Genomic DNA, 19,005 nt, shown 5'->3' with positions numbered 1-19,005 from the left:
TTCACGAAGGTCACGTTTGACTTCTTTGTATCAGTGGTACATACAAATGAGGTTACGCTTTTCGTCACTTTCGTGTCTTCATTCGCGTTCCCAGAATACCGCGGAAAGAAAAAAAAGTGCGCTTGCTTTGTATAGATGCAGAAACACGAAATAGAAAATGTCAGACGATGAAACGTACAATCTCCAGGCCTAAAAACGATGTTAATTAAGCAAATTATATGTTTTACTGCCATCTACAGATTTTGAAGTACATCTCTATACTAAGTGATCTCCGTACTTTTCCTCCGATGGGTGTAGCAACACTGACTACTGGTCGCCATTTTTGTCTTGCCCCTATTTTATCGTGTATTTTATCCAAGTCGTCCTTAAATCAGTCATGCAACATGGTTCTAGAAAACGACCTCAACTGGTGGCCAATTTGTCCATTTATGTAAGTCATTGGAGCTGATCTGGAATCTTTGTTGATGAAACTCTGACGTACAGAGCTAATGGGGGAGCCGGGTGTCGAGGCCATCGGCGACACCAGAAAACGTAAAGCCGACGGCCGATGGTACAAGCAAAAGTTTCGTGATTCCTGGTTGCTGGACGATCGCTTTAAGAACTGGCTGGTAAGCGTTCCCCAGGACCCGTATCGGGCCAGATGCAGGCTGTGTAAGGCGGAACTACGGGCTGGTAAGAGCGAACTGGAAAAGCATGCCAAGACGAAACACCACAGGGACATGGTGGATGCCGTGGAAGAGGCAACGACGATGCTCGGTTTCACCAACCAAGTCATACAGCCCGACGTGCAGTCATCTATGTCGGAAGCCTCCTTCCCGCCACTTGGAGAAGAAGCCCATAAGGGTGACTACGTTTATAAACATCTTTCCCCTAGTGCATTTCATTGCTCATGTGCAGTGGAATCGAGCGTGGTTCGGCAGCCCAAGGTGCAGTGCTACGCCCCGGAGTTCAAGGGCGAGGCAGTGGTGGAGAACAGGATCCAGGTGATCCATTTGAGCGACTTCCTGGGAAAATACCTTCTGCTCCTGTTCCACTCGGACGTCTTTAGCCTGGCCTGCCCCACTGAACTGGTGGAGCACAGCGAACGCATTGCCGAATTCCGCAGCCTCAACGTGGAGGTGGTGGCCGTCTCGACCGACTCGTGCCGTTCCCAGCTGGCCTGGACCAACACGCCACGCAAGTTGGGAGGTCTGGGAAAGATCAACGTCTTTCTCCTGTCCGATTTCACCAAGCAGATCTCCAGAGACTACGACGTACTGGTCGAAAGTACGGGATATCCCAAGAAGTGAGTGTTTTCCTTACGAGGATATGCGGGTACTACGAGAGCTGCTTTTCAGTGCCACCTTCGTGATCGATCCGAGAGGCGTGGTACGTTACACGTGCGTCCACGACTTTGGTCATCCCAGGCGAGTGGACAGCGTGTTGCAGTGCTTGCGAGACACTCAATATGTGGACAAGCAGTGTGAAGGTGAGCTCGGAGCTTGCTGGCCAGTTAGTTGTTTTTTTTTTCTAAATCTCTCTCTCTTGCAGCGACCAGTGCCTCTTGGGAACCCAATCACCACAAGTAGTCACTGTTTATGCGACATTGTAAATACTCATTCTTTTAATACGAGTCTGTAATATACATTCATTCGCTCACTGTGTTCTCTTCCTTGGTGAGTCATCATACTTATTGTTCCAAGTTTTTCTGCCGCTCAAGTTTGACTCCTCTTGGCGCGATTTTTCGCCGTAGAAGTGGTACATACAAGACCGCAGCTGCCAGGTGTCGCTTTTCTGTTCTATTGTGGTACGCTTAAATGTCTCGTAGTGTTCCATTTGACTGTTCGTTTAACGGGCAAATGGATTGGTTACGCAATTCTTCGCCAAGGCACAAACCCAAATAGGCGAGTGGGTCAATCTGGTTGGAATATGGTCTTCATTTGAGGCTATTCCAGTAATTCCATTGAGTGAGATGATTAGGAAATTTATGGAATTATCCTAACAAACTACTCCAGTGGACAATATACAGGGTGTCCCAGCTAAACGTTACCATATTTTTAAAAAATATATCACTTTTTCCCGAGATGAAATCAATTTCAATATAGCATATGCTGAAGGGCACTCCCTAGGAGGGCATTAGCAGACTCCTAAGGCAATGTCTTAATTAACTTTCAGTAATTAAAGTTGTTCCAATGAGAACATCTGATCTCTTCGGTCACCAGATACCAAAGCCGTTTTCAGAACAAGAATCCGTTGGATAGATCGTCCGCAAAAACTTCGTGAAGGAACACCTTTTTTTTCTCTTTATTTTATTCATTGCGCATCTCTAGAAACGCGTCTTTCCTTCACCCCCAATACGAGAGGGTGAAAGAGCACACTGTTGCCTCTTGCGTCCTGGGAAAAGATTAAAACAAAACTGAAAATGCAGCCCAAGATAAGGGCAGTTGCGATAGAGTCACCTCGTACATTTGTTTTTGTTTTGTTTCCGCAAAGTTAAAGCTAATCTTCGATGCATGAGGCGGCATTGTGCTCTTTCACCCTCTCACACTGGGTGAAGGAAAGACGCATCTTCGAAGATGGGCAATGAACAAAATAAAGAAAAAAATGGTTTTCCTTCACGAATTTTTTGCGGACGATCTGTCGAACGGATTCTTGTTCTGAAAACGGCTTTGGTATCTGGTGACCGAAGAGATCAGATGTTCTCATTGGAACAACTTTAATTATTGAAAGTTAATCAAGACATTGCCTTAGGAGTCTGCTAATGCTCTCCTAGGGAGTGCCCTTCAGCACTTCAGCATATGCTATGTTGCGATTGATTTCATCTCGGAAAAAGTGATAGATACATTTTAAAAAAATATGGTCACATTTAGCTGGGACACCCTGTATACTGATCATGCCTGCCCGCTGAGCGCGAAACTGCCGTTCACCGCACTACGTGGGGGCGCCAGTTTCTCAGGATACACGGGCTCCTTCATAAAGCAGAGCTGCGACAACTTCGTCGGTAACTCAGACGTGACACGTTGCCATTGATCGCTCTCTCCCAGTTCCCTCCCTCGCCAACCTCGTCAACTTTACCCTTTGCGCATAGCTTGTACCGCGGAAGGGCAGCCGCGCTTGGTGGTTTCGAGGGCTTTTCGGGGCCGCCACAGCCGTGCTGTGCTTTCAAGCGGATTTGCAGTTCCCTATTAAGCGTGGAGGCAGGTTTTGGACTGCACTCAGCTGTAGCATGTCAAAGCCATTAAATAATTTCGCTACTAGCATAGGCCTGACACCCAAGATGAACGTTTCCAGGGATATCCTAAGAATGGCGTGTTTCATGCCAGTGATCATGAAAATTCTGTAAAAATTTGCCTCACAACGTCACAAAACAGAATTCCCGACACCCTGCCCGACCTCTGTGTATGATAAAAAAAAAAGGGGGGGCGTTATGACCCGGCCCCCTCCGGCAGATTGGAAACTCTCCGCCTGTGGCTCCTAGTATATAAGATAAGGCATCGTATCACTCATCAGATATTGCAGCTTACTGCACATTCGGGTGTGGAGAATTCTCTAAGGCTTTCCACACACCTACGTAGTGATTCCATGTGCATTCTAATCATTCGACAGATCCCACTGTAGTTAGCCTCACCCTACCCAATCTCACCACCGTTTCATCAAGCTCTTCATTTTAATTCTTGTTGTTGTCGTCGAATACTTTAGTTGTGTTGGAAGGAACGTTGGTTGAACTGCGGCCGTTTTCCTGTTGTACGCGTTTAAGTTGAAACCCCTAATCATTGTATTGCAATCATCTTAGAGATCGTACTGGAGTAATCCCCATCCCACCCCATCTCCCACGTCCTTAAGTCCATCATATCAATTTCATGTTTACTTCACACGTTGTCGTAGCATATACTTTACTTTAAAACAAAAGTTTGTTTTGTGCAAGCCGTGTCCCCGTTATGTCTGCTTTGTGACGAGTGGTCACCGGTCATCCCAAACGATTTCGGGTGTCTCTAGGACTGGGAGAAGCACACAGATGTAATCAGAATAGCCCGGGAGGTTACAGACATAATTGCACGTGTGGCAGGCAATGCCATGTATGAGAAACCCGTATCTAATGAGAGTACCTTGAGACATTCTTGCGCGGTTACCTAAAAACAACGGTTTTTAGGCGCGAGACACACGTGGCGCACATTTCAACGCGGAGTAGCAGACGACAAAGCGCTCGCGCATTCACATAACAGCAAGCGCCGTTCTCCAGCGAGCACACCCATCGGTATGACCATCACGATCCTGTGAATGAGATCTAGTGATCTAGTGAATAAGAAACGTAGACCCACTTTTTTCCTTTTAAGCCTATCTAGCCCGTCCGCCTGGAATTATTCCTGTGCTGGACCCTCGATACAAAGAGGCACCAGGGGGCACTACCATCCATCCATCCATCCAATCATACAAACTGGCGCCACCAAAGTGAACGGCCTCTCGCCCTCGGCCCTTCCGCGTGTGGACAGGGGACAGGCATGATCAGTATATAGGGGGTTATGGCTAAGCTAACACACCTCCCCATCCCCCAGCGACTTCCAAATGCGCGTCATCTGAAGGGACAAACCAGCCGCTCTCACTCACGAAAATTCAAGCACGAAAAACGTATTCAAAGGGTAAGGACTTTAAAGGAAAAAAATGGGAGAAGTCTAGCACTCGCAAGTGAATAAAATACGTATTTAAAGACATGGAAACGTTTATTTTACTGAAAAACAAGCTCCGAAACGCCACAACGCCGCCCAGTGCTTGTCCTGTTCCCCCACTTGTGACAGATTGGATGAGATAAGCTCACCTACTGCTTCTGACACGCTTCCGGTCAAGAGATCCATCGAGTCAGGAGATCCATCGAGTCAGGAGATCCAACCGGTCACGTGACAGGCGAGTCAAAAGATCCAAGGCGTCAAGAGTTCCAACCGGTCACTTGACAAGCGAATCAAGTGATCGAACCAGTCAAAGCGTCATCCAGCGCGGATTCCCGACAAAAAAAAGAAACTCTATTCCTTACCATGTTCATTGCAGAACGATTGCACTGTACGTAGTATTAAGTTAGGAAGTAATATGCCCGGTAATAGTGAAGTATTTTCGGTGTTTTCTCTCTTCTTACCACACACGCACATGCGCACAAAAAAAAAATGTAAGCGAGAAAATCCTGAGGTTGTGCTGTAGGTTACGATGTTAGTGTTAACGACGTAACACAAAGGGGTCAAAAGATCCAAGCCTGGCGAACCCTCAGACGAGGCAAGAGATCCATCGGTGGATCTCTTGACGTGGAATCCTTCCGACAGAACGCAACGCAAGGTGAGCGCTGCGAAGCACATGGTGGCTGTGAGCAGCGGCGTACGGATGTGGACAGATGGCGGGAGGACAGCAGGAAGGAGTTTAGTATGCGTCCTGGACAAACCTGAGACGGTGGTAGGATTCGAAGCCACCACCTCCCAGTCATCAGCACGACCTTTCCCGGCAATGCCGCTGGTCTGCCGTGGCCGTCACACAAGAAACGTTTTTAGTTGGAGTCTTTTGTCAATATTGAGAGAAAAATAGAATTTGTACATATAAAAATAGATGTTCAAACGGAAAATATTTAAAAAAACTAGTTAATAATATCTATGATGTGACCGCTAATGAAGCAACAGCAAGATGTACTTTGTAGCGGCCGGTGGACAACGACGAGGATGAACACACGCCTTCTCAGTTCCACCGGCGCGGCCATGGGGACAGGCCACGGTCATCGCCTCTCCGTGGCATACCATCACCGCCGGTCGGGATTCGTGTAGAGGGACATCACCTCCTCTACATTTGGTGACCCGAACTATGAACATCATGTTCGGCACAATTGGACCCTTTTACCATCCCAAATTTGACAACCTTCCTGCATGTCGAGCACCGATGGCACGCTGCCGCGCAGCCTGGAAGCCCCTCTACAACTACCTATCCGACAGCTACGGTAGCTCTGTGGCACGGCAACCGATCGATCCTGATGCTTTCCGCGTACCCTCAACCTCACCTGTCCAGACCCACTGCCACGACTCTCATCCGTCCTCAACATCCTCTTGTCGTTATGGAATGACTTCCTGAGCTTGGCAAGCGGACTGCTGTATACCGACCTACTGACTCCCTCCTACAAAGCATGCCCAACTGGCACACACGCGCATCACACCTTCATTAACCATCGCTTCTGCCCGATGTTCACCGCACCCCGGCGGTCCCTTCACTGCCAGTCGCGGCAGCCGACGCCACGGCACGCTTCAGCCGGCGTCTCGGCATCTCTCAACGTCTCGCACAGCCTCACCCTCTCCTCCCCTGGGACTCTGAGCTTTGGCTCCCGTGCCGGTAGCGGCACCCCCAGCACCACCACTTTGCCAGCGCCTCACTCTCTTCCCCGCTGTTCTCGGACGAACGGATCGTGATGCCTCATCAGCTGTGATGTTTCGCCACCGTGCGTCGTGCCGTCATCCTGTTCTACCTTGCATGTTAACCATGGTCGCCCTCGCTGCCCTCCTCTAGTAAAGTCGGGGACATCATCTGCTTTATCGCCGCTCCGCGTCTGAGGGGGGAGTGATGTAGCGGCCGGTGGACAACGACGAGGATGGACACGCCGCCTGGAGCACCCGATTCTCAGTTCCACCGGCGCGGCCATGGAGACAGGCCACCGTCATCGCCTCTACGTGGCATACCATCATCGCTGGTCGGGACTCATGTAGAGCGACATCACCTCCTCTACATCTTGAAACAGAGAGGTAAAAAAATTCAAACTTCCTGAAATCGTTAAGCAGCGGGAGTGACAAAAGACGCATAAAAAAGGGGGGGGCCGATAAAGACGGGCAAAAAACAGACATGCACGTAGCGGGTACATGGGCTTCGTGAATACTATGAAACATTTATGCGCGTCTTCGACTAGAGGTGAGAGATCTTGCTATGTAAGTACTTTGTAGACAAGCGAAATAAACATTCTATCCAGAAATACTTCGGAAGGAAACTATCAGGCAAAAATGGCAAGTCTAGCACTCGCGTGTGAGTAAGATAAGTATTTAAAGAGATTGAAACATTGAAATAATTTATTTTACTAAAGAACAAGCTTTCGGACGGAGTCCGTCCTTCCTTCCTCAGGTACTCTTCCGTCCGAAAGCTTGTTCTCTAGTAAAATAAATTATTTCAATGTTTCAATCTTAAATACTTCGATATAGGAATTGAGAAATAAACTGGCGCCGAAAAAAATTAATTATTCACTTTTTCTGAAATTATATACCGCAAGCCGTGTATGGCCACATTTTTATTTTCTAGCAGTTTACACACTAGGTGAAGGCAGTAGTGTATTCTACGTGAAGGTCGCACTATTACTAGCCAACGGCAGTGTTATCAACTAAGTTACTGGAGGTAGTGCTCTTTACTAGCCTCTTCAGTTGGGTATATACCGTCACTTTTACTGTGATCCTAGTAACAGATCTGACAAGTACATGCAACTGCACCGACCTGTGTGGGACTCCGCAACAAAATCACCACAAAGATTGTGACATGGCAGTAACCCTTGGGGGTGCCAAGAACATACATGCGAAATATCGCGTTCTCAAAGTGCGCAGATTTTGTTCGAACGAATTATTACGAAGCGAGCGTTTCGGGCCTCTGTGAAGCAAGGGGGCGCTGCAAGCTACACTGCTGATGTCATCCGGCATGGATGCAAACTTCGTAGCAGACGACAATGCTGGGTGACGTCACAGTATCTTCCTCCGGGCGAACTGTTCTGCGCCTTGCATTTTGGTTTCGGCTTGGTATTGCCATCATTTACGAATTATAATTACTCACATAAAATGAATGCGAATGTTGTACTCGGTATCAAGGGAGTGGTCCGTGTTCAGTATGATGCACACCTATTGTTTTTTTTTTTGAATCCTTGCGAAGTCTCCCTTTTTAAAGAGTGAATAGCAGCCTTGATCAATGCTGGTGCGTTTTCTACCTGCCCCAAATTTCGGTATGACATGGAGAAGTCTGAAAATCGCTTAGAATGTGGGGGTGGGGGGGATTTATCGTCGCGAACACTCCACTCGCGAGGAAAGTGTGTATCGCCTATACATGAACACGTCTTGAACATGGTGAGCACATGAATAATCACCAACACGGCCGCCGTCACATTAGCGTGAAATCGGCTTTGTAGGAAATTGCCCGCAGTCAGTCCGGTAAGAATAAGGCGCTTTTTTTTTTTTTTTTTCGAGTGTTTCGTAAGTCATGGATGAGGAACAACGCATCTCACAGAAATTCACGGCCTCGAAACAAAGATAATGCTCGACTGGTTCGTGTTTCAAAAAGCGGGTATCGCTGATTAAGGTCTTAGCTTCACCAGTCTTCGATATTTCTCATTTTAGCGAATGAAAGCCCCATTTTAGCGGCCGTCACGCTTAGTAGGGTGGACACGCCGGCACATCATTTTCGTGTATGCACATTGTATAGCGTGATGGCAGTGACTTTCTTCTTTTTTCGTTTTCGTGTCCTTCGCAGGTCCACCATTCGATACACACGATATACTGGTGTTTTTGTAGAAGATCTCGCATCATGTTCCCTACACTTTAGCTTTTTTTCGGAGAGTGCGGATGCTTCGCTCACTATACACTAGCTGAACCGGAACCGAACCGAAACTTGGGTGTGTTGGGGGAATAACAGGTTCCACGGAGCAGCTTTTATTATGCTTTTCCCCTTCTCATGATTACGCATGAAGGAAAGACCGAGCTGTCACTGACAACTTTGTTTTTAGGGCGAAAACTTTTTATTTTGCTTTTGCTTGAATAACCATCATGAACGAAGATGTCTTGAACGACCATGTTTCGACGCGTCTGTTTCTGTTATCGAGTGCCCAGAAAAAAAAAAAAAAAAAAGAAAGGAATGTCAGTCTATATAATAAAATCTCATCTGGCGGCGCCATTAATTATTGCAAGAATGTGCCCATTATAGTGTCTTGTTGAAACCCCGGACTTCACACATGCGGGGTCAGATGTGATAATATCCTTTATTACAACTACCTGCTTAAGCGGTGTTTTATTAAATTTAACGCAGTCCCACGAATGCCTTACCATTCTTTTTTTTTTCTTTGCGTTAAACATACCCCCCTTACCATTCAAACTTATTGGCCAACACTTTCCGATTCATTCAATCAAAAGGGACATCTACAAAGACGCCCGGTAAGGTTAGGCTTTTCTCTTCAAAAATGTCTCGAAAATTAATTACGTTATTTTTTATTCCCCTCAAAAATTAAAGTAGCAAAGGTTATACTCAGATAAAGGCCCAAATGCGTTAAAAAAATTACGGGCCTTTTTAAAAGGGCATATTCCACAGTAGCAGCGGTTTATCCAGAATTTCGTCCTCGGGGTGGGGTGTTGGGTTCTGCCAGGGTGGGTGTGTGGGGGGGGGGGGGGGGGGGGGTACTGTATAAGTAGTAATTTTCGCGAGGACCTATTTTTCGCGAAATTCGCGAACGCCCTTTTTTCGCGAATTTAAAGTCCCGCGAAATATTCGAACCAATGACAGAAAAATACGTGAAAGTAATATGTAATAAATTTGACCCAGGACGCTGAGGTAACGTATGTATACGGAGTTTCTTACGCTGTTACACTGCATTGCCTCGCAAAGTGTTCAGTTCGCCGCTGCAACTGGAGACTGTAGTCCAGCCTTCACGTACGAATCCCGCGCGGATGTATGTCTCCCGTGATTCCGGTTCCTTGTAAGCCTGGATCATTCAGCAAGCGCGTATGCACTCTGCCACGCGTATAGACCTTTGGAAAAGTTGTCGCATCACTACGAAGTGCCAATCGCACCTGCTCGATGCGATGACAGGAATGACGGGAGACAGGGCAATTGGGCAATGGCACAGATACGAGCCGAGTAGGACCCCCAAATCGCAGCCCTTTCATTCAGAAGTGCTCAAAAGGAAGACAAATTGAAGGAGTTACCCAGTTGTGATACCTTTTATTAGCTTCTTCCAGGAAGTTCAAGGTGGATGGCCCTTAAGATGCAGGGTGGACGCAGCGCGGTACCGCGAATTTAAGGTTCCGCGAATAATTGCCTGATCCGGGCTTCTCACAAATTCGCGAATTATTGAGCCCGCGAATTTAAGCACTTATACAGTATTTATATGCTTTTGACTCAATATTGCGCAATCTCACGAGATCTCAGAGGGTCTCCCCTAGATTTTGGGGGGTGTTGGGGGTTGTGGGGGGGTCTAGATGAATCACTGCAGTCTTCTCTGAAACTGTTTCGAAAACAACATTCTTTGAATGACCATGCTTCCGGAAATGGCGATCAACTGAAATAGCTCTTCTTTATTAGAAAGAGGTTATTGTTTGTAATATCGAAGAAAATGTTGTTGGGAAGTTTTTTTTAAAATCATTCAGTAGTCTCGGGCAAATTAGAAAAATGTGCACTTTCATTTCAGTTTTAGTCATATTTAAAATCACGGCAGCAGGAGTAATGTTCACGTATCGGATCGTGTTCCTCATGGCAATATCTTTGGCCCACTGTTGTTCGATATTTACATAAATGACACTGTATAAAACACTCGTCAAATAGTAACACATATATATATATATTTACGCTGACGATACGACAATATTAACCTGGGGAATTATCGTTGAGCAAACTGTAGAGCAAGTCATAAACCGCCAATAAATCACTATCGACACAAAAAAAGAGACCGAGGCTACATTTTATAGGCATAAAAATAAAGCCGTGAAACGTCCTGTTGACATATGTCGGTTCTTGGACGGCGCATTCATAATCGGTTGGGGTATGAAAATTTATCTTGGGTCAGGCTTCGTTAAATTTTACCTAGAAAGGTTAAAATGCCCTTTATTGCTTCCTGGTTTTGGGCCACCACAAGACAAGGGAGTGAAAGCGGTTATTCGGAACGTTGCATGTTTGATATTTCTGTCTGCGTGCCTTTTTACGAATTGCGTATAAAAGGTACAAAAAGTATTCCTTCAAGGGCTCTCAGTGCCGAGCATCTTTTCATTAGCTGATTTTTTTTAGTCGGAAACGGCGAGAATATGGATTGCTTTTTCGTGGAAGCATTACAACGGCAGGCATTCCTGTCCGCAACAGTTGTATCAGTCTGACCTCGAACGAAATGCTTCACCCCAAAGTGCCCAGAATAAAACTGAAAAACTTCAATCTCTATTGCAAGTATTCCAGCCTATAAATGGAAGGACTAAATTAAAAAAAAAACAGAATCTTCCGACGGACTTTTCGGGAAACGACTCGAGCTACGTTATCGAGGAAAGATTTTCTTTCGGTCACTTTTCCTATACGACTCCTAGAAAAATTGGCGAGAAATTGGTTTTCGTTCGGGCAGAGAAAAGTAGGAAAAAGCAATGAATGGTCTAGAACCCAAGGGAGGATGGTTCCTTCAGGAGAATGTTCCAGGACGTCACGGAGTACATCGTAGCTAGCACAGCGTAGTAGATCGTAACGGAGCTAGCAAAAGGTAAGTCCATATTCCTTACGTAGAATTTAGTTTTTTTCTCTTTTGTGGTTTTCCTAAGTGAGCCACAACCTTATGAAATATGACAGCACATTTCTGTTGCGATCATTTCATGCCGCCCTAAATTAGATGAGAGACCTGATGTTCTGAGGCTGCAACAACATAGAGAGGACAAACACATACAAAGCCTCAAATTGCCTAAGAAATTAACGATGAAAGATCGAAGTCACGGAAAAGGTTAGCCAGAAGACGTGGGTTCGAGTCCTGCAGCCGGCTAACCTTTTCTGCGACTTCCATCGCCTAAATGAAGTTGGGAAAAATGCCGACATTTCAGTGTTATAGACAGCTTTGAGGGGACGGTTTCATGAACAAGCAGTAGAATAGGCAACAGACGCATTACGTGAAAACGAATATATGCCGGTTTTAACCAAAATCCTCCAAAAGCACAGCTACGCAATCATGACAAGCACAAAGAGATACACGCAAAGGGTATATGAGAAATATACAACACAACCAGATCTCTCTCTGTACAGTTTGAGGTGAACGTCAAACTGTGCAGAGAAACGACGTTATTTTATGAAAAGTATCAGCTCATATCTAACGAAATTTATTGAAAGCTACGCAGCCACAGCTAGGCGTCGCCATTTTGACCAGAGCTGGGGAACTCAAAGTTCCCTAAATGGCTTCCCTTTGCCGTACTACGCACATAAGTCAGTTCACGCGATGAATTGCATAGCTTCGAGTCCGGTTATTTATCGATGCAAGATTGTAATGTAGAAAGGGCACGTGCTTCGCCATGGCCGAAATGCATATCTAGCTTGCAGCTGATTGTCTACGCCTTCAACACATCCTCCTTAGCTCTATATACACAGTACGAAAATGAACTGTTCTTGCCACATATCGTCCACTTACAAACATGGCGGATTGTTCTTACTAGCTGCGAAATTATTGTACCAGACTGAACAAAAGGTACGTAACAACAGATTAAGGAACCCGGAACGTATGGCCCGTTCACATATGGGGAACTTGATCTGCACCGAGTTCGCGAAATTCAGTCAGGATCGCCAGTGTCTGGGGGAATTTTTGGCCCCATCCGTGCCCAGCCAAGTTAACGGTTCCAGCGAAAATTGCGAAGCATTGGAGTTGACAACTTGCTTCAATACCTGTCAATTTTGCTTCAATTTACAGATCCGAATATACACTATTGACCTTCAGTAATAACGCAAGAATGTTTGCTTTTGCAGCATGTAGGGGTTAAACCGCAGGCTTAGGTACAATTTATTGCGTTATTTTATGCGCTCTCTGTGTAGGTAAGGCCAATGAAAGGAGTTGGTGACACTGATATGCACATTAAAAACCCCGAGATCTTTCATCTTCATAACTGTGTGTTCTTGTCCTGTTTCCGTGTCCCTATATAGTCTCGGGGGTTCTGTATAACTGCGAGTTGATCAGCAGTATTTCTCTTCTTTCTTTTCTTAATCGTCTGCAATGGTGTTGCATCTTGGTGTCGAAATTGCTCATTGTCGTATCCTTTTCTGTTTTAGTATATGTGTAAGACCTCCCGCGAACGGTCTCGTGCAGGCTGGGGATCAGGTTTGGGTACAAAGAAACTACCGATTGTGCGTGCTTCTTTTTGTACAGTGTTTCCTAGCTATTATCAATGCTATCAATGTTTAAAAAGCACATTTTTGTCGTGTAAGACATGGTAGTAACACGCTTCCAATACCAAAAAACGACTTTCGTAAAGTTTCCTATTGACCCCTCTAGGAGCAGGGGGATCGGCATGAGGACAATCCAAGTCAAGACAGTTCTCGAGACTGTTGACATGTCGACTTTCTAGGTCTCAGGCTGCGATTGTACAGCGACGATGTGGACCTAGCTACCTAGCTAGACACGAATACGCGGACACTAGGGAACGCGGGGCAAACTTTTAACGGAAATGTCGTAATTAAGGCAGCAAGTATGATTGTGGACAAAAACTGGTGGATTCTGGATAATTTATGTAAGTTTCCACATTTAACAATAACCGGGCTCTTGTGAAAGAATGTAAGTGTAATGAACTTGTAGGTAACGTTTTTCTTGGCTCTTGTGAAACTTTGTTTTCACATGCAGAGCCCATGGAGGATGGTGCGAGAATGCTCCAAGACAGCGGCGATGCGCCAGCCGCGAAACGGAAAGCAGAGGGGGATCCATCCGGTGGTACAAGCAAAAGTTCGTGAGGAGTGGCTAAACGACGAGCACTTGAAAGACTGGCTGGTCAAGGTTCCTGAGGATCCTTACCGCGCCCGGTGCAAGCATTGCAACGCCGAACTGCGGGCCGGAAAAAGCGAGCTGGAGAAACATGCCAAGACGAGACACCACCGGGACATGATGCGAACCTTGGAACACGTGAAAGCTATGCTAGGTTTGCCAAAACCGGCAGAGTCGTGCGGGACGCTTCCTTCGCCGAGGAAGAGGTATCCCGGCCCCCGACACCACGTCAAGAGGATCCACTTGGGTAATTTTCTATGCGTACACTTTCAGTTGGGGTCACTAAAGGGTGCAGTAAAACAACTGTTTAATTTGGTACGCAATTCCATCCTGGCAGGTTACAAGTTTTTTTTCCATCATACTGGCATTAAACAAACACAATGCATACTTAGGGAGTGGACTTTTTCGGGTTAAATGCTAAAGCTAAATGCTAAAGCTTCACTCGCAATAAGAGACCTTTGAAGCGATGGTCAATTTGGAAACTACAGTGTCATTTTCCCGCTTTGTGACCACTGACTACGGTAGGAAAATCCCACACGAAAGAGTGACTGTTATTCGATTGAATATGTGACAGGAGTAGATATTGAGACTATGGCGGGAATTCCCCCTCTAGAAAAAATGGGGGAACGTCACTCTCTAAGTGCTAATGGGGGCGGGAGCTTGCGAAAAGGACTGCCAAATCCTCCGCTAAGGGAGTGACGTCACGTCCTCTGCAGCTGAAGCGGAAGGAGCGCTCATCTATAATATCTAAGCACTTTTTGGACGAAACAATTAGTGAAGTAGGGCCGAACCACGGCCTACTAGATTCTAACGACCATGTCGTAATCGGCAACCCCTATGAAGAAACCGTCCGCACGATCCACTAGGGCGCTACTCATCGGCACGCGAGATCTGCATCACGATTGGATGATGGAAATTTGAATTCTGAATGCGCAGAAGCGTACGTACGACTACCGAGCAGACGACAGCAATAACTCATATGGAAACGCGTAGAATGATGATGATAATCAACCTCAGAATGAAACATCCGTGGAATATCCACCGCTTGTACAGAAATACTAAGGTAAGCTGAAGTACAAAGTATTGTAAAGTTGAGGAAGCAATAACTGGACGATGAGCAGCGCCACCGCTACTTTCCAAAAATGCGGCGCTGGGGAGGGGTGCCATGCCATGGGTCGTTATAATCTAGTTGGTCGTGGACCGAACATAGTGGTTTTGTAAATGGGTTTTTCGGGTGCGACCATCCCTTAAGCGAGGCTTCAACTAATGCCTCCAAGTTGAGCACATAAGGAACGTTTTAACAAAAAGGTAATGTTACACAATAGAGCCCGTGGAATCGAGCGTGGTTCGGCAGCCCAAGGTGCAGTGCTACGCCCGGAGTTCAAGGGCGAGGCAGTGGTGGAGAACAGGATCCAGGTGATCCATTTGAGCGACCTTCCTGGGAAAATACCTTCTGCTCCTGTTCCACTCGGACGTCTTCAGCCTGGCCTGCCCCACTGAACTGGTGGAGCACAGCGAGCGCATTGCCGAATTCCGCAGCCTCAACGTGGAGGTGGTGGCCGTCTCGACCGACTCGTGCCGTTCCCAGCTGGCCTGGACCAACACGCCACGCAAGTTGGGAGGTCTGGGAAAGATCAACGTCTTTCTCCTGTCCGATTTCACCAAGCAGATCTCCAGAGACTACGACGTACTGGTCGAAAGTACGGGATATCCCAAGAAGTGAGTGTTTTCCTTACGAGGATATACGGGTACTACGAGAGCTGCTTTTCAGTGCCACGTTCGTGATCGATCCGAGAGGCGTGGTACGTTACACGTGCGTCCACGACTTTGGTCATCCCAGGCGAGTGGACAGCGTGTTGCAGTGCTTGCGAGACACTCAATATGTGGACAAGCAGTGTGAAGGTGAGCTCGGAGCTTGCTGGCCAGTTAGTTGTTTTTTTTCTAAATCTCTCTCTCTTGCAGTGACCAGTGCTTCTTGGGAACCCCAACCACCGCAAGTAGTCCCCATTTATGCGCATTGTAAATACCCATTCTTTTAATTTGTAATATAAATTGGTTTGCATCTCTGGTGCAATTCTGGATGCGCTCTGTTTCTTTGTGGTGGTCCGCTCGAAATGCCATATTGCGCAAACTGTGTGGTCATTAAATGAACCTATCACATGGGCTGCTTGCTACAAACAACCTGTATTACATTGAACCCCAATCTCCGTAAGGAAGAAAAAGCAGCCAGCTTCCGACTCTCTTCAGCGTACAACCTTCAGAAATAAAGTTAGGGGCACTATTTATTATTTATAGGGGCAATATTTATTTATTTGTGTACCTACAGCACCAGAATGCATTACAGTAGGGGGGGGGGGATATCAATCGCACAAAAATTACAAATACAATACATGACGTACTGTAATCATGCTACGGGTGGCAGAACAGCGGCAGATGGGACAAACAGTGGAGTGCCGGTTCTGTGACTGTGTGCAAAGCAGGGATCGGAACCGAAACTGAACCCGAACCGAACAATTTTTTTACGTGTCCTGAACCAAACCGGAAAAAATTCGTACGGTCACCGGTTCAGAGGTGAAATGATTGTACTACTGACCGACTTTTTGTTTACTCACCTGAAACGGTTATCGCACACCTTTCTCCTACAGCCGTGTATGGCGAGCGTAAGCTCGATTCCATGTAGCAAAATTACTGCCCATGAACCGGTTAAACCGGGACCGAAAAAAGTAACGGTTCCAATCCCTGTAAATGTCCCGACCGCTGACAGATTTTTTTTGTCTGTTGTATGTGCCGGGGAGGGGGGGTGTTCTCCCCGAACAGAACCGATATACCTGAACCGGTTCAAGTTGATAAGTTCGGTTTAGCGGAGCTAAACCTGAACCGAACAAATATGCCTGAAGCCGAACCGGACCAAAAAAAGTACCGGTTCCGTTCCCTGGTGCGAAGTACTCAGACCTGAAGGCACATGGAGACAGCGCAAAGCACAGAAAGGCACTGGGAACAGACAGTTCGCATTGCCCCGAGGAAAGTTCGATCCAGCGAATGAGGCTGAAGGTGGGACAGCGCTTTTCATTGCTGAATACAGTTCAGTACTGACCGTCGACCATCTTGCTGGAGTTTAACAAGAAGTCTAAGATGCATCGTCCAATGTTAAGCTATTTTGAACAATGTGCTTTTTTCCACACGTCAAGGAGGCGAATCTTCATCGCACCTTCAGCCAGCTGAACTTCATAAAGAACGAGTTGCGCATAAAATGGAGCCATGTCGGGACATGGTCGAAGCCATTCCGGCAATCCGCTCAGGCTCTTTGGTCAGGTCAGTCGACAGATCGTAGAAACATGTTCACGGTTTATCCGTGTGTCACTGTTAGTCTGCGCGTGTTGTGCTGTTTCTGGACACAACTATCCCACGAACAGGACCAGGGGCTCAATCTTGATCACCACATAGCGATCGTTATAGCTATTTTTCAAATTTGCGCGCTCATTCCGTCACGCGCATTGGCCGTCAACCGGGGAGCACGAGCGTTTAGCAAGCGTTACGAGATAGCGAATAGTTCAAAATCTAGCCCTGAGCCGTAAACGGCTCTGGAACAGACGACCAAAGTTCCCACTATTTCAACGGGACCGTCCGTGCAACATTCGCGTGACTACACAACTACAACAACAACAACAAAAAAGAAATTGAAATAATTGCTTCATTTTCCCGCGGACGCAACTAGAATGCAAGGCGTCCCACACAGCACCAATGAGAAGCAGGAGCTACATTTTTTGCGCGGATGCACCTGAAGAGTGAGCGTCTCGTCTTGTTGGGTTGTTTCCACCGTTCCCGCTCTTGCACTCAATTTCAAAAAGGCTTTTGAACTTTCAACGCGACGTGCCAGATGGAGATCGACACCATGGAAAGACATCATCTACACTAACTTAGAAGCGTTAAAGTATCGCTTTCAAGAGCGTGAACTTGATCGGTGAGTGAAAGTTTCGCTCGTGTAATATTCGCTGGCATCGGGGAAACGCGCGTTCTGTCCAGTTCTATCGTAACTTTTCTTTTTCTTCTTACAGGGACCTTTGGCTGAAAAAGCCTGTTCATACCGCACTATTCTTGGACATTAACTACTTCCTTTTCACAAGAATTAATAAAAAGGGAAGCAAAAACAAGATTTGCGTACGTATATACATCGATCATGCTGTGGAACGCACATAAACAGACGCGTTTTACAGGGTTATCTAGCAAACGTTACACATTTCGACCGCACTGTAAAAATAGAAGACTACATTTGGCCCATCCCACACTTTGTAGACTGATAGCCATTTATCTGAAGTTTCATTTGAATTTTTTGTAAGCGCTATGTCATGTAGAAAGAAAATTAAAAATAAACCAAAATCTCGCCCCATGCATTTCAATGGCCTATCCCACACAAACACCGCCATTTTTTCTTGTGTCTGCTTCACGTTCACATCACTTCACACAGGTAGCGCTGCCTGCAACGATGTGACATGCAGATTCTGACTTTATGCACCAATCCTCTTGTTCTGTATGCTGGTGCCACCTGTGTGCGGTGAATGAAAAGTGAAGCGCACACAGCAGAAAATGGCGGCTTTTGAGTGATATAGGCCATAGAAAATGCATAGAGTGAGATTTTGCTTGTTTTTTAATTTTTCTTCTACTGGACCATAATGCTCACAAAAAATTCCAACGGAACTTCAGACCAATGGCTACCAGTCTGCAAAGTTGGTGTTGGACAAACCCCGTCTTCTATTTTTAAGATGCGATCAAAATGTGTAACGTTTGCGAGACTAACCCTGTAGATAGTGGATCGGCATGTATTCCTAACATGTAACATGACCAGTTATTTACGAAGTGGCATATTCATGTCGATCTTTCTGCGGTACGGGAGACGAAGACAGACGTTCGAATAACAGCACGAGGACGGCAGGCGTTCCATCCCGTCTCTCTGTGCTGCTGCTTCTTCTTCGCCCCCTGCGCTGCGAAGGTCGATATGAAATTCTACAGTTCCGTTTCGTGTACGTTATAGATAGTAATAGTCTAATTTCTCCCGAAACTTTTTGTTCAAGTTCAAAGGAATCGTTGAAATCCAATAAGGAAACGCGTTACCATAAGTACATTATTAGGCAGCGTTCACACGGGGCAACTTTTGCAGCAACTATGAGTCAACTTTGGAGTTGCTGTCAGCCGGCAACCTCCAGCAACTCGAGTTGCTCCGAGTTGCTGCGACTCGCTCCCGGACCGAAAACTTGAGAAGTTGCTCGTGCATCGGCCAATCAGAGAGGGAAGCATTG

At 46.4% G+C, this 19,005-nt stretch overlaps 2 protein-coding genes and 1 pseudogene across 2 annotated transcripts in view; all 3 read left to right on the top strand.

The window, feature by feature from the left end:
* Nucleotides 1-312: 312 nt before the first annotated feature.
* Nucleotides 313-1,638, top strand: LOC135377270 (peroxiredoxin-like). Its single transcript, XM_064609586.1, has 5 exons — nucleotides 313-430; nucleotides 484-843; nucleotides 898-1,285; nucleotides 1,338-1,468; nucleotides 1,531-1,638. Exons 2-5 carry the CDS (start codon nucleotides 489-491, stop codon nucleotides 1,566-1,568), a joined length of 912 nt encoding a protein of 303 aa, XP_064465656.1. The 5' UTR covers nucleotides 313-430; nucleotides 484-488; the 3' UTR covers nucleotides 1,569-1,638.
* Nucleotides 1,639-12,305: 10,667 nt separating this feature from the next.
* LOC135379187 (thioredoxin-dependent peroxide reductase, mitochondrial-like) lies at nucleotides 12,306-15,785 on the top strand (annotated as a pseudogene).
* A 1,195-nt stretch (nucleotides 15,786-16,980) lies between these two features.
* LOC135377266 (uncharacterized) overlaps nucleotides 16,981-19,005 on the top strand; it is a 17,630-nt gene continuing 15,605 nt past the window's right edge. The window contains exons 1-2 of the mRNA XM_064609580.1: nucleotides 16,981-17,672; nucleotides 17,767-17,869. The gene's annotated coding sequence lies outside the window, so the exon portion shown is untranslated. The remainder of the gene's footprint in view (nucleotides 17,673-17,766; nucleotides 17,870-19,005) is intronic.

The sequence above is a fragment of the Ornithodoros turicata genome, chromosome 1 (genome assembly GCF_037126465.1).
Source record: "Ornithodoros turicata isolate Travis chromosome 1, ASM3712646v1, whole genome shotgun sequence".
NCBI lineage: Eukaryota > Metazoa > Arthropoda > Arachnida > Ixodida > Argasidae > Ornithodoros > Ornithodoros turicata.
This window is presented reverse-complemented; position numbering and strand designations above follow the sequence as displayed.